This window comes from Physeter macrocephalus, unplaced genomic scaffold (assembly GCF_002837175.3).
Source record: "Physeter macrocephalus isolate SW-GA unplaced genomic scaffold, ASM283717v5 random_69, whole genome shotgun sequence".
Lineage (NCBI taxonomy): Eukaryota > Metazoa > Chordata > Mammalia > Artiodactyla > Physeteridae > Physeter > Physeter macrocephalus.
The window spans coordinates 64972-80744 of NW_021145355.1; the positions used below are offsets into that span (position 1 = coordinate 64972).

Sequence of the window (15773 nt, forward strand, 5' to 3'; positions counted from 1 at the left end):
TGGCTGTGCCGGCTCTTAGTTGCAGCACGCAGGATCTTCGTTGTGGCATGTGGGATCTTTTAGTTGAATCTTTAGTTGCGGCATGCAGGCTCTTAGCTGCGGCATGCGGGCTCTAGTTCCCTGACCAGGGACCGAACTCAGGCTCCCTGCACTGGGAGGGCGGAGTCTTAACCGCTGGACCACCATGGAAGTCCCTCCCCTTGAATTCTTAAAAGGACCCTCTTCTCTACATTTCCATCTAAGGAGGAGAGGAGGGAGCCCTTTTTCCCCTTCCGTGGTTTTTAATGCCTGCAAACTCTTCCTTGGAGTGAATTACTTCCATTTACATAACCATTTCCCTATTATGGGACACTGGGTAACGTTCAACTTTCAACTCTTAAAAGTAACACCGTGGGCTTCCCTGGTGGCGCAGTGGTTGCGCGTCTGCCTGCCGATGCCGGGGACCCGGGTTCGCGCCCCGGTCCGGGAGGATCCCACATGCCGCGGAGCGCACTGCAACGAACACCTACGAGAAGAAATCTTTTCCACGTGTAGCTTATTTCCAGGAATAGATTTACCAAGGCGACAGGGAGGATGTTCGGTACATATTGTTTTGGGACACTAAAACAAACAAACAAAAAACCCAAAACAAAAAACTGAAGATGCAAATAAGAGTCCCCACTGAGAAGAATGGAAAGGGATTAGGTGGAGTGTTCAACACCCCAAAGAAAATAATAGTAGGCAGGGCAAGTAGCCAGAAAGGCACCTCCTCCGTTGTCGGACTGAAGTTAGATCTGTAAGCAAAATAGCGCTGCCAGATAAGTGTGTGGTTTTCCCATTATTCAAAGGACAAATGCTTCAATTTCCTTTGACACCTCTAATTGGGTACCAGAAGCCAGGTAGTTTTTATCTCAACCCTGTCTTCCAAAATACAAGTAAGTCTCGTGGTAGGGTTAACACGCAATCTTATATCTGAGGTATTGAAATGATCACCTCGTCCTGCCTCTTTCCTACAGCCACCTCCAGCCTGCTCTGAGCTTCCTTTACAGGGAAGGAAGGTGGCCTCCTTGCTGGCCTCCCTGCCTCCAGCTTTGCCTCAGTTTAATCCGTGGACCATTATACACCCAGACGAATGTACTTCAATGTCGACTTTGGTATTTCACGTCATTGCACACAAATTTACCAGAGAGCTGCTAGAATAGCTTTTCCCAGGAGTTAGCAGCAGCCTGGGCAGCAGAAATGGTGAAAGTGGGAGACTGGTGTCTTAGTTTGGATTCCCCCAAAAGTACAGCCTGAGACAAGGATTTGGCAGCAAGAAGTTTATTTGGAAGGAGATCCCAGGAAGCACTGTGAGGGTGTGGAGAAGTGGGGAGGCTGGTGGGTATGGGCAGCCCTGAAAGCTTCTCTATAATTGCCCCTCTCTCTCTCTCCCTCCCTCTTTCCTTCTCTTTCTCCCCCTCCCCCACAGATGCGCATATATACATATAATTTTTAAAACAAAAATAAGATCTTACTGTGCTTTCTGATTGTTTTGCTTGACTCTCTTGGACATCATTCCACATCAGTAGATGTATTCTATACCAAAACTGTCAATGGCGGAATAGTATTCCATTGGGAGGACACATCCCATCAGACATTTGTTCTTTCTAATTCTGGTTGACATAAACAAAGATATGACAAACAAGATAAATCTTTCTACAATGTGGCTGTGCACACATCGTCCCCTTATTTCTCTCCTGCTCAAAACCCACCAAGAGCTTCCCATTACCCACATGGCAAAGCCTCACTTCTATAACTTGGCCTTTGAGTCTGTCCTGTGTCTGCCTGGAACTTCCCTCTCCCCTACCCCAGCCAGGCAGTTTGAGCCACTGGATCTTTACAGGCCCTGTCCATTCCCGCATCTGCACCTTTGCTCTGGCTGTGTTCCCAGCCTGGGCTGCCCTCTCCCTCTCACACTGCTTGGCCCCACCCCAAGGGTCTCTACCTCCTTCAGAACTCTACCCTTCAGTGACTGAGTCTTCTCTTTTTCATGATCCCTTCTTGTATGGTTCACTCAGAAGGCACTTTGCACAGTCTTGTATCTGCTCTCCCTTCAGGGGAATTTTTCACTTCCCAACAACGCTGGAACCAGCGAGCATACACTATTGTGTCTACAGCGCTCAAAAGGGCACCTCACACACACAGGCACCTCCTGGGTCAAAGTTTGCTGATGGTGAGCTTCATCTTTCTCCCTGGAATGAGGGTGGAGACGGAAAGACGCGCCTCTGTGTCCTTCCCGCTCACTGCGGGCCTGTGACCACAGTGCCCGATCTCAGCTTATGCCCAAGGCCAGAAGACCCACGGGGACAGCTAATGCACTGCCCACGGTCCCCATCTCCTGGAGACAGGGACGAAGGTACAAAGGAGGAGGTGGGAATGGTCATTCTGGCTCTAGACACCAGGACTTCTGGGAAGGGGAGCTGAACAGGAGTGGAGGGGGGGGGAAGGAAACTCTGGGGTGCTAATCCCAGCTTCCTGTCTGGATTTTCTTCGGCTGCCGCTCAGGGCCTATCTTAGGATGGTCACAGCTGCCGAAACAGATCTCTCCCTTCACCTGTTCTTAAGCAAAGAAGACCTTGATAACTTCCTGTCGAAAGAATGCAAGCTTTGGTAATTTTTCCGGGATGAAGGGCAATAATGGGGTCACTGATGTTAAACTCCCCAGACTTTGCCACCTCTTTGGAGCAGTGGCCCCCCTTGACCAGGAACCGGGGAGCAAACAGGCGCCAGCCTTTTCGGTGAACTTGGTCGGTGTTTCCTTCCTTGGTGGCCTCCGGAAACCACTCTTGGCCCGCAGGACGGCCCTCTGACTCGGAGTGACAGGGAGCAAATCCTCTGCCTTCCTCATTCACCTGCCCCTGGCCCCCAGCCTGATCCAACGGAATTCTCTACTCCTAACTCATCATCCTAGTCAGCTGGGCACTGGGCCCCAAAAACCAAGTGTCCGAGTTGGGGCGGACCTCCCCAGCCACTCACGCATTCACTCAAACAAACTCGGCCCCCCAGGCTCCGTGCCCGGGATGCCCAAGGGTGCGAGGTACAGCGAGGGATGAGCCGCGATGCCCAGGCAGCCACGGCGCGGGGGTTTGGATGTGGACATCTGGGAGAGGGTTGGGCCTCCGGGGGTGGGGGTGAGGGTCCTCGGGACCCCTCGTCCCTAGATGTGGAGAGAGAAGAGCAGGAGGCGGCGACAAAGGGCGAACGTCCCAGGCACCCGAACGCTGGCGGGACCCGCGCATGCGTAGGAGGAGACTTTGGCGTCGCCCAGCGTCGTCAAGGTAACCCTGATCCGCAGCAGCTGGCCATGGCCTCAGGGACTGGAGGGAGCTGGGGTCATCGCCCAGCGCAGACTGCAGCCCCGACGGTGAAGGCTGAGTCGGGGACCAGAGCCTGCCTTTATCTGGAAGGCCTTGGGGGCGGGGTGGAGGGGTGGGCTGACTTGGGGAGCTGTCCCTGGAGGGTCCGAACCCTGGAGGAGTGGGGGGGTGGGTGAGGAGAGCGACCCCAGCCAGAGAGGAAGAGACTTGACAGGGAGGCCATGGGGGCGCGGAGGGGAGAAGCTCCTGCGAGGTTAGGGAAGCGACTCACGGCGTGGGGAGCGAGGGGGGGTCCCCATCCCTTCCCCACCTAGCCTGACTGAGTCTCCTCCTCCCCCCAGCCCTGGGTGACCATTCTGCAGCCCCTCCTGTGGGCCATCCCACCTCCGTCCCCACAGCCGGGCCGCGTGAAGGAAGGTGAGACTCCGGGATCTCCCCATTTTGTACCCCCCTCTGCCCGGCACATTCTCTGGGCGTCCTTGCTGCACCCCTCCTTCCCCCGCTCTCCTCCCGGAGCTGGAGTTGGGGAAAAGGCCCTGGGGTCGGGGCAAGGGCAGGGGGAGTTCTGGCGCGGGCTTGCTGAACTCCCGTCCCCTAGACCTGCTGCAACTGATGGTGCTGCAGAACGCGCAGATGCACCAGCTGCTTCTGAGTGGCCAGGTGGCAGCGGCGCTCAACCAGGGCCTTGCCTGGTCCGGCCCGCAGGTGCGTGGGCTGGAGGTGGGGGAGTGGGGGTGGGCTACCAGGGCTGCCCACATGCAGGGCCAGAGGTGGGCATCCATTTAGGGGTCCCCCCACCTTGAGAAAAAGGGTCAGGCAACAGAGGAGCCAGAAGCCAGCCCCCATCTATCTGGCTAGGTCTGTTTGGCATCTGTTATGTGCCAGGCCCCCGTGTCAGCCTCCATGGAGCGGAGGTAGCGGGTCCCAAAATCCAGACCACTCAGGTCTTGTTTTCAAGGTTTCCCTGCAGTGAATCCCCCACTGGACTGCAGACCCAGGAGGGCAGGCACCACTGTACCCTGGGCCTGCAGTGTGCCTGATACTTATTGGGGTTCAATTGCTATTTGTTGAACAAGTGAATGAATAAATGAATGACTATGAATACACGGCAACTTTGGCTGTGACTGGCACAAAGTGTGAGGGCCACCTACCTGGTTGGGGTGTGAGGAACATCCCCTTGGAGGAGCAAGTGGCCTTAGAACCAGCCCTTGAAAGCCAGGTAGGATTCTGATGCTTGGAGGAGGCGAGGGGTGTGTCCACCATCTAGGTGGGCAGGGGCAGAATCAGGAGACAGAATGGAGGAAACCCTGTGTATATGTGGAGGACGGGGGGAGTGGGGAGGTGATGGGTTCATGGGAGGGGGAGGAGCTCTAAGGCTGAGCCTTATTCAGCCAGCAATGGGCAGCCTGAGACGTCTGGAGGGGTGACAGCTGGGCGGTGAGAGGATGCCTGTCAGCTTGGAGGAAGCAGACAGAGATTCACGGAGGGGCCGGTCAGAGGAGTCGAGGCAGGAGGGAGACCCTGAGGAGCTGCTGCCACCCCTTCACCCCCAGGCCCTCAGGGGGCCCTTGGGAGGAGCGCCCTACCTCAACAAGTGGGGCACAAGTGGGTCCAGGGACTGGGGCTTGAGACAGGCTGGGACCTGGGACCCTTTGCTGCGGTGCTGCAGTGCTTGCACCTGGACAAACGTCTCTTCGAGCCGCAGAATACAAAGGAAATGAGACTAAAAATAATGGCACGCGTGCGCAGGTGGGGCAATTATGAACAATAAGATACAAGAAGGCCACAAATCAGCTGCCATTTCTGAGGTGCAAAAGTAGGGTACTGAGCATGATTCCTGCACACAGCACCACCAAGAGGGTGGGCGGACCGCCTAAGCCTCCCCTCCAGCCCAACCCACCAATCAGTCCCTCCCCTCTCCCCATCTGAGGAAGCAGCCCCCTCTCCTTGGGGAGCGAGCAAGGGCACCTGTTTCTTGTTCTCCTCCCTCCTGCAGCATGAGTCCCAGTGAACTCCCAGCCTGAATTCCGTGGCTGGCTTCTTATCAATTTCTATTGATTAAAGAGTCCAAGAACCCTGTATCCGTAACAGGGTGAGGCCAGGGCCAGCTTGCTGGACTCCGGGCCCCAGCTCTGGAGTCATACCTGGATTCCTCCAGTCCCTGCTTGGCCTTATTAGCTGGGTGACCTTAGAAAAGTTACTTAACCTCTGAGCCTCAGTTTTTCCCATCCGCAAAATAAGGAATAAATGTCTCCAAAGAGCCTTGCTTGTGTGTAGTAAGTGCCCAATAAACAGTAGCTATTTTGTGCTGGGTATCTGGAGAGATAATTTAGAGGAATGGAGGAGTGGCGTGGCGGCAGGGAGAGCCTGATCCTGTATCATCTCCCCTCCCCTCTTGCACGATCCCCAGGTCTACTTGGAGGGTCAACAGGAGGCGGCGTATGAAGAGGAGGAGGAGACCAAAGCCCAGGAGGAGGGGCCTTTGGTGTTCCACCACCACTACCTGCCCTGCCTGATGCCTGCTCTGGGCCCCTTGCTCCCCTGGCCGGCCCCTCTCCTTTCCCCTCCCCTACCTCAGCCCTGCTTGCAGCACTTGGCCCCGGTTCAGCACTACCCTTCTACCTCTGGGAAAAGGCGGGCGTAAGTGAGGCCGGGGGTCTGGGTGCTGCCGGAGCCCTGCTCTGGGGCTGGGCTGGAAGAGCTGGCCAGGGGCCAGGCTGGGGTAGGGAAACTTGTGGGTGAAATTCCAGAGGCTAGCCTGGGGCCTCTGACGGGGCTCTTTCTTTTCTCTCCCTGTCCCAGGAGAGCCGTGCCCCCGCCCCCACCCCCCAGCGCCACAGGGACTGTGGGTGTGGATGTACCCCCAGCTTCAGGTAGGGACCAGGTGGGTGGGCAGTGGGGCCCAGGACTGGCGGTGGATCAGAAGGCCAGGAAGGCCATGCGCCCTGTGGGGGTGAGGGCCCCTACTGTCATGGCCGCAGGCAACTGGCCTGTCCCCTTCCGGTTTCCTCCTTGGGCTCCACTGAGGCAGGAGGGAGTCACGATGAGGGTGCTGTCTCCCCCCAGACTACTATGATGCCGAGAGCCTACCGTGAGGACAGACACCAGCCCCAGGACCCACGCCAGCTTCATCGCAGGGCTGGAAATAGCCCTGGAGCCCCTGTGTGCCCCGCTAGTGCTTTTCCGACACTGCACCTATGCCTGGCAGCCCTTCTTACCCCCTCAGCCCCAACTAGGCCCTCTCCTCGAGGCCAGTCAGTCCCCTCTCTACCCCACGGAGACCTTGAACCAGCCTGATCTCTGCTTCAGGGTGAGAGCCCCTTAGAGCAGTGTCCAGGCCCTGGCGGTCACATGAAAGCCCAACCCTGTCCCAGTGATTGCTGCCTGGGCTGGCAGAGGCCTGGGAACCAGAGTCCTCCCTCGACCTCCACTACCCCACCCACCACCCCGGGGATGGCCAGCGCTGCGGCGTCTCGGGTTGGCCCAGTAACGGAGCAGGAGGTAAGAGGCGAGGACTGCTTTTGTTGTCCGTGGCTCTCTGAAGGCCCAGAGTGATGGGGGAGGCCTGGCTGAGGAGATCCCGAAGCTGAGCCCTTGGGGCCCCCATGCTTACCCCTGGAAGCTGGCTCTGTTGACAGAAAGGAAAGGTCAGAGCCATGCCCTGCTCTGACACGGAGGGCCTGTGGTCCCAGAGGGCCACGTGGGAACAGAGTGTCTCTCTGCCCCTCTGGGCCGTGGTGCATCTCCCCACCCTCCCTCAGTAGGAATGAGTCACTCAGTGTCTGGTGAGGGTGGGCGTCTGGCGCCTGGGCTGGTCAGCATGGGGGTGCCCCAGGGCCTGGGCTCCCCGGGGCTCTGGAAGACCCCCGTGAAGGAGAGGGTGGAGGGAGGCTGAGGGGACATTTGAGACCGAAGTCCAGCCGGGCCTGGTGGCTCCCCTTCCTGACCATTCCCAGGAGGAGACACTGAGGCACAGGGTTAAGTCCAGGTGTTTGTATTCAGACTAGAAAAGCAAGGGTCCCTGAAATCCTCTGCTGCTTTGTCATGGTCCTTCAGCCAGGGCTGAGCCACAGCCCCAAGGGGCCATGCTGAGTTCCAGTGGCCGCCATGCTGGTGGCCACGCCGCTCACGTAGGCTATGCCCGGTAGGCCCACCTCAGCCTCCTCCAAGCAGCTTGCACCCCGTAGGTACCTGTTCGCCTCTGGTGCCACTGCTGCCCGAAGACAAAGCACAGCAGGACAGATGTCACAAACAGGAAGAGCAGCACTGACACGACCGTGATGATGATCACCATCTGGTTGTCCTGTGCAGGCTCTGGGGAGGGAGAGGGCAGTGGTCTTAGAAGTCCTCTGATCCCACGTGCCAGGGCCAAAGGGGGAGTAGAGGTCCATCCATCACCCACCCACCCACCCCTCGTCATTCTGCAGTCACCCTGTGTTGCAGAGGGGAGTGGCAACTGGTATATCGACTAGAGGAAAGGTGGGCCGGGGTCCAGGCCACCAGCTGGGCCTCTGTGAGACCGTGAGGGCAGATGTCCCCCTGCCACCAGCTCCTGGCACCAGCACGTGGTTGCTGGACACCACAGCCTGGACAGTGGCGTGGTCCAGGCCGAGCCCCTCCTTGGGCAGAGCTGAGGGAGCTTCTACCAAACTCTCAGAAGACAGAGAACATCTAGGTCATCTAGAGTCACAGAACAGCAGGGCTCCAGGGGCTCTTAAGGGTCAGTCAGGCTACACTTGTCATTGCAGAGAGGGGCCAAGGCCAGAGAGAGGAGCTTGACTTGGTTAAGGTCACCCAGCTTGTTAATGGCCAAGCAGCTAGCTGGGGTCCAGGATGGCAACTTGGAGAGAGCTCCAGGGAACTCTTGGGATCAAGTTCCTGGGTGCCTCCCCCTGAGCTGGCCGAGAGTGGGGCAAAGGCGTCTTCCTCCCACGAGGGGCTGAAAGTGAACGCCCTCTCCTTCCCTCCTCCTCCGGGGGCTCCCCCTCACCGTAGACATCGAGCGCCTGGGGATCTGAGACGCTGTGAATGAGGTCCCCGCCGCGAGAGCGCAGGTCCATCTCGGCCCGGCAGGAGAAGTTGTGGCGGTCGTCTTCCCTGTGAGCCGTGGTGTTGTGGGTGACCATGGCCTCCTGGGGGGAAAGTGTTGTCCCCACAAAGGTCTGGCTGTATACGATCTCACTGCCACGGAGCAGGGTGACAGTGAGACCTTCGAGGGGTGCCACAGAGGGCACCCTGCACTGGATGGTGAACGATCTCCCTACAGCCACTAAAGTGGGCCATAACTTCAGCAGCACTTGCTTTGGAGGGTCTGAAGGAAAGAAGAAAGCGAGGTCTGGTCAGGATGGGGGTGCAGTGCCGGCAGGCTCCACCGAGCCAGGACCATCCCCGTCACCACAGCGTTCTCAGGAAGTGGGCTGGGCCGGGCTGCTCTAAAGTGTAAAAAGAGGAAGGAGGAAGCAGTTCAGGGTGAAGGATGTACTGGGTGGTGGTTTTATGGACATGATTTCTGGAATGGACAAGAATGGAGGTAGCCTGGTGTCTACAGAGAAAAGGTCCAGAATCTGTACAGTCAACTAGAAAGATATAAAAGTCTTGCATCTGTCTCCTTCCTCTCCAAAAATTAAATACAAATTTCAAAAATTAAACCGTTGGATAATTATGTTGAGAGAGACTTAGAAGGGAGTACTCATTGGACTGAACCACGAGTTGTGAGATTCTTCACTTCAGAGGTGGAGGCCCGAGTCAGACCTGCCTTGGTTCTTCAGGATCGGGTTCTGAGCCACCTCTAGCCCTTAGCTATTAAACTCGGTGGTACCCTGGGTTCCTTTTTGAACAAGAATGCCTTGCCCCCATTACCCCAGGATCATATGTTAGATTTAGGACATCGTTCTATTCATTTGATCCACTGATGACAGTTTCGAGCGATACCCTCGGTGCCGAGCTGTTGAGAGAATCCCAGTCTATCCAAGGTCTCCGTGGCCTCTGGGCAGGTATATGCGTGATGGTTGCACATTTGCCAAGGGCCCTCAGGGGGAGATAAAACCACGCCTCAGCCTTCTCTCCGGGAGGCCAGTGGGCTACCGCAGAGGGTACCAGCCCTCCTGATGGGGTCCCCATTGCTTGTCATGGGGTGCAGGGTGTTCTGGTGATAGGGTGCTACCAGGCTAGGAGGAGACTGTAGCACGGCATGGAAAACAACTTTTAGATTTGTCTAAACCTTGCTTGGATTGGCCTCCTCTGAGCAAACCTCCAAACCAGGGTTGCCAACAGGCTCAAGGAGGCCTGGGGAGGGTGTGAGAAGATTCTGAGCCCATGGACTGGGTTCAGGAGCCCAGGGAAGTGGGGGCCATAACAAGAGCACCCAGCAGCAGTAACAGAGCAGCTCTGCGTGCGTTCGGTAGACACAGGCTCTGGCCTAGGGGAGCAGGGCCCCGCGGTGCCGCACTCACAGAACACACTGATGTTCAGACTCTTGGACTCCTGCTTCCCGGAGCAGGTGAAATGGCAAATGACATCTGTGTCCTGGGAGATGTTGAAGACCTCATACAGCTTCCACTGAGCCTGTTCCTCCAGGAGAATCTTGTGTAGGGTGGTCTCCAGACCACCGGTGTTGGGCTGCATGCAGGTGGTACTACAGTTAATCACCTGAGACTCCCCGGACTGCACCATCAGCTGCTCTGGCCACATGTGTACCTCGAACGCCTCCTCGCCAGACCCTGGAAGACCAGAAACACTAGGCAGCAGAAGTCCCTGCTGCCCTGCCCAGTGGAGCTGCCCACGGCGGGCAGTCTGATAAGGGGTAGAGGTCCCCTCTGCTCCTCTCCCCTTGTTCAGACCTTATCGCCTTGGGTCTAGACCAAAGAGACTGTGACCCCCCTGCGGCTGTCTCCCTGCCTCTGGTTGCTGTTCCTCCAGCTCGTCGCCTCCAGATTAGTCTTTCTCATGCACGTCTTCTATCTCCATGGAGAGGGATCTCATTCGACCTACGAGGCCCAGCCCAAAAGTCCCCTCCTCCACGAAGGCCTCTCTGAAATGGAGGTGGACTGTGTCCTCTGAGCCCCCACGGCCATGGGTTCGACTCTTCCCTCCCTCCTTTCCTTTCTTCCTGTTCAAAATCCTTTTTGAACACCGGCTGTGTGCCAGGAACTGTTCTAGGCTCTGGGGATCCAGCAGGGACCAAAGCAGACCAAACCCTGCCCTTGAGGGGCTCACATTGCAGTGAAGGAGACAGACAATAATAAACAAGTAAACTAGCCAGCTTGTCAGTTGGTGGTAAATGCCTAGGAAAGGAAATAGGGCGTGGGGTGGGGTTGCTGTGTTAAATAGTGTAATCAGCACAGTCCTCACGGAAACACCGACATTTGAGCAAAGAATGAAGGAGGTCGCGGTGGGGGGGGGGGGGGGCGGGGCGGGGGGCGGGGTGGGCGGAGCCCGGCAGGCAGGTATCTGCGGGGGGAGGGAACCGCCAGCGCAGAGACCCTGGGTGGGGAGGAGACCAAATGGCTGGAGCTCAGCGAGGAGGAAGGAGGGGGAGGCGAGGTCACGAAGGTAATGGTACCACCTTGCAAATGACTCATATTCATGCTGACTCTCCCTTGGACATTTTGGAGCTTCTAGAAGGCAAGGCCCAGATTTCGCATATTTCCCTTTGTGCTCAGCACAATACCCTGTGTGTGGCGCAGAGCCAAGAAGTGTTTCAGGCACGAAGTATTTCAGGCCTTTGGCGCTCACCTCCCACTCAGTGATGGCCAGAAGGTCCTTGATCCCAGCCAGCGGGGCCGTCCTGTGTCCTGTGCTCCTGCCACACCCATGGACCCCCACTTAGCCCTCAGCTAGTGGCATATAATGAAGAGGCAAAAGAGGGGCTTTGCAGGGAGAGAGAGCTGGATTTGAAACCTGAGTTTGCCAGGTACCAGCTGTGTGGCCTTGGGCAAAGTGCTTTCTCTCTCTGAGCCCCAGTTTCTCCATCTGTCAAATGGGCTAGTAATCCCTTTCCTGCAGGCTTGTCGTGAAAGCACCTGGCAGGTTGTCCAAAACAGAGTGCTCAGCACACGGAGGCATTTTCCTTCACCGTCCCCTGGACCTCCTGGAAGGGGCTTCGTTTTCGCTTTCATGGTCGCCACAAGGCGATGCCCTCTGCTGCCCTCTGCTGACCCCTGGGCCACCTCTGAAGACTAGCTGGGGCATGCCCTCACCTGCCCTTGAACCCCAGCTTCCCTTCACCTCCCCATTTAGTCTCCACAGCCTGCCACATCCACACACCATGAAGTTATGGGGTCTGGTTCCCACAAGGCCAGGACCCCTACCCGCTGCACGGGGTCATGGGGAAGCCAGGCTGGCACAGCATCCTGTACCCATGGCGGACGGCCTCTGTGTTCAAAGCCTCAGCGACTTCAGGACCAGGACCCCCTTCCCTGCCTGAAGGGGAGGGGGTCCTGGCTGGCACGCGCCCAGTCAGGAGCCCCAGGCTCACCTGTGCAGCAGAGCAGGGCGAGAAAGGCCGAGAGCAGTCCCCAGCCACCAAAAGGGAACATCTCGAGTGGCGTCCACGGGCTCACAGGGAACAGCCGAGAACCGCCTGGAGAGAGATGGAGGGCGCAGGTCAGGGAGTGGTGGCCTGGAGCCGCAGCCGGAACCCCCAGCCTTCTGTGAGCTGATGACCACATTTCCTCTCGTTATCTGAGTGGTCTTGGGGAGGCCACGTGGAAGGCCAGCTCCCAGGGTCCCAGGTCTATAAGAAGCCAGGCAGAGGAAGCTGGGAAGCAGCTGATAAGCCAGGCAGATGGGGGGAGCGCCGGGGGCACACGTGTGTGTGAGTGACGTGTGTGCACACGGGATTCCCGTGCGCTGTGTGTACACAGAGGACAGCGTTGCCTACAAGCCTCAGATCTGGGGACCCCCAAATCCCACAGGGCACACTGTGGGAGTCCCCTCTGGGTAGGGATTTTCCGAGTTGGAAATAGGGTTTGGGAGGCAATCGCTGGATGTTTACCTCCTTCCTCTGCCCGCTACCCTCCCCTGCTCTTAGATTTCTGGTGATACACACTGTCCCCGGGCACTTTCTTCTCTTTTTTTTCCCAGTTAAATGTGATTTCAGATTACTAAGAGAAGGAGGAAGGAAAAGGAAACTAGCATTTAATTGACACCTATTCTTTTCTAGGGACTAAGTTAAGGTTTTGATACATTATCTCATTTAATTTTCACACCAAATCTACACATTTTGATTGTGCATCTGAGGAAATTGGGGCTCAGGTGAATTAGGTGATAGAACTGAGGTGAGAATTTAGGAATGATGGGTAGTTGGTTGGATGATCAGTGGTTGCCAGGGATTAAAGGGAGGGAGGGGTGAATAGGCAGAGCACAGAGGATTTTGAGGACAGGGAAACTACTCTGTATGACACTACGGTGGTGCATGTGTGTCACTATACATTTGTCCAAACCCATAGAATGTACAACACCAAGAGTAAACCCTAATGTAAACTATGGACTGTGGGCGATAATGATGTGTCCATGCTGGTTCTTCAGTCATAACAAATGTCCCACTCTGGTGGGGGGATGTTGGTAATGGGGGAGGCTGTGCGTGCGTGGGGACAGGAGGTTTGTGGGAAATCTCTACCTTCCCCTAAGTTTTGCTGTGAACCTAAAACTGCTCTTAGAAAAAAAAAAGTCTACCAAAAAAAAAGCTCAAACACACTACCTTGAAGTCAACCTTCTGGGTTAGAGTTCTTACCGACTATGGATTGCTGTTGAAAATGCAGGCTCTTAAACTCAGTTCTTAGCAGGGTTTAGTGGAAGTCATGTACTCAGTCATTCCTAAATTCTCATCTCAGATTCAATTTTAAACATATTTAAACAGAAAACCCAGTTCCACATTGTTTACAAGACACATGTAATGATTAAGAGTATGGAATGGTTGAAAGTCAAAGAATGGAAAAAGATATACCAGGCAAAAGCTAACCAAAAGAAAGCCAGGAAAGGTCTATTCATATCAGACAAAGAGGACTTTTAAGACAAAAATATTGATATTTATTAGGGATAGAGTGGGTACCTAGATTAAAGGGTCAATTCATCAGGAAATTATAATAGTTCTAAACTTGTAAGCATTTAGTTTGAAGGAACTACAAAGCGATAAAACCATCATCATAGTAAGAAATTTTAATACGTCTCTCAATTATGAATAATGAAGCAGACAAAAAAATCAGTAAATGAATGGAAGAGCTGAAACCTACAATGTAAAAGCTTGATCTGTACCTATAGAGAATACAAATTCATCAAAAAGATAAGTTTTAAGACCCCTATATATTTGGTAATTTAAAAACATACTCATCCATGGGTCAAAGAAAAAATCATAAATGACACATTTTAAAATTCTTAGATTTGAGTGATAATGAAAATATCATAGATTACAATTTGTTGGATGCATCAAAAGTGATACTTAAAGGGAAATTTATAGTCTTGCATGCTTGTATTAGAAAAGTGTATGAAATAAGTATCCAATTTAAGTAAGAAGTCAAGAAGTTATAAAAAGAACAACAAAGTAAACCCAAAAGTAAACTCAGAAGAGAATAATGAAGAACAGAAATCAATAAAATAGAAAACAAAGATAGGGTAGACAGGATCAATAAAACCAAAAGCTAGTTCCTTGAAAAAACCAGTAGAACAGGCAAATCTCTGCTGAAATTTACTTATAAACAAAGGAAAGCACAAATAAACATTATTAGGAATAAAAATAACTACATAACTACAAGATTAAAAAGAAGACTATACAAATAAACAATCTAACCTTACACCTAAAGGAACTAGAAAAAGAAGAACAAAACCCAAAGTTAGTAGAAGGTAAGAAATAATAAAGATCAGAGTAGAAATAAACGAAATAGAGACTAAAAGCAAACAAACAAAAAACAATAGGAAAGATCAGTGAAACTAAGAGCTGGTTCTTCAAAAAGATAAACAAAATTGATAAACCTTTAGCCAAACTCATCAGAACCAAAAGAGAAGTTACAAAAACACCACAGACATAAAAAGGGTCATAAAAGATTACTGTGAACAATTATAAACCAATACAATGGACAACCTAGAAGAAATGGATAAATTCCTAGAAACTTTCAATCTCCCAAGACTGAATCAGGAAGAAACAGAAAATATGAACAGACTTATTACCAGTAATGTAATTGAACCAGTAATAATAATTTTTAAAATCCCAATAAACAAAACCATAAAATTCCTAGAAGAAAACATAGGCGGCATGCTCTTTGGCATTGGTCTCAGCAATAATTTTTGGATATGTCTCCTCAGGCAATGGAAGCAAAAATAAACAAATACATCAAACTAAAAAGCTTTTGCACAATGAAGGAAACTATCAACAAAACAAAAAGGCAGCCTGCTAAATGGGAGAAGATATTTGCAGATGTTATATCCAATTAGGGGTTAATAGCCAAAATATACAAAGAATCATACAACTCAACATAAAAAAAAAAACCTATTAAAAAATGGGCAGAGGGGACTTTCCTGGTGGTCCAGTGGTTGAGACTCCACGCTCCCAATGCAGGGGGCCCAGGTTCAATCCCTGATCAGGGAACTAGATCCCACATGCCGCAACTAAAGATCCTGCATGACACAACTATGACCTGGCGCAGCCAAATAAATAAATAAATATTTTTAAAAATGGGCAGAGAACCTGAAGAGACATTTTTCCAAAGAAGATATACAGATGGCCAACAGACATATGAAAAGATGCTCAACATCACTAATCATCAGGGAAATGCAAATCAAAAACACAATGAGATATCACCTCACACCTGTCAGAATGGCTGTCATCAAAAAGACAACAAATAAAAAGCGTTGGCAAGGATGTGGAGAAAAGGGAACTCTTGTGTACTGTAGGTTGTGTTCACTGATAGATGCATGGATAAAGATGTGGTTGGTATATCTACACAATGGAGTATTATTCAGCCATAAAAAATGAAATCATGCCATTAGCGACAACATGGATGGATCTAGAGAGTATTATGCTAAATGAAGTGAGTCAGACAGAGAAAGACAAATACTGTATGATCTCACTTATATGTGGAATCTAAAAAAAAACCAAATGTGAATTCCCTGGCAGTCCAGTGGTTAGGGTTCTGAGCTTTCACTGCTGAGGGTGTGGGTTCAGTCCTTGGTCAGGGAACTAAGATCCTGCAAGCTGCATGGCATGGCAAATAAAAAACAAAAATTACATCAACATAATAAAGGCCATATATGACAAACCCACAGCAAGCATCGTACTCAATGGTGAAAAACTGAAAGCATTTCCACTAGGATCAGGAACAAGACAAGGATGTCCACTCTTGGAACTCTTATTCAGCATAGTTTTGGAAGTCCTAGCCACAGCAATCAGAGAAGAAAAGAAATAAAAGGAATACAAATTGGAAAAGAAGAAGTAAAACTGTCACT

General features: G+C 52.7%; 2 protein-coding genes across 6 annotated transcripts in view; one reads left to right on the top strand and one right to left on the bottom strand.

Annotated features, from left to right (window-relative positions):
• The first annotated feature begins 498 nt into the window (after positions 1–498).
• PRR29 (proline rich 29) lies at positions 499–6437 on the top strand. Its single transcript, XM_055082306.1, is given in 5 exon segments — positions 499–3382; positions 3677–3752; positions 3934–4040; positions 5746–6208; positions 6402–6437. Coding segments are annotated over 5 exon segments (990 nt in total). The 5' UTR covers positions 499–3067; the 3' UTR covers positions 6431–6437.
• LOC102979956 (intercellular adhesion molecule 2) overlaps positions 5967–15773 on the bottom strand; it is a 32861-nt gene continuing 23054 nt past the window's right edge. For 3 of the 5 annotated variants that reach the window (XM_055082304.1, XM_055082305.1, XM_028483782.2), the window contains exons 2-6: positions 11812–11916; positions 9788–10054; positions 8326–8646; positions 7527–7649; positions 5968–6963 (exon numbers count right to left, since the gene is read on the bottom strand). In XM_055082304.1, the coding sequence (XP_054938279.1) occupies positions 6683–6963; positions 7527–7649; positions 8326–8646; positions 9788–10054; positions 11812–11872 (1053 nt within the window). In that variant the 5' untranslated portion in view covers positions 11873–11916 and the 3' untranslated portion in view covers positions 5968–6682. The other 2 variants (XM_028483784.2, XM_028483783.2) reach the window with 2 other exon arrangements.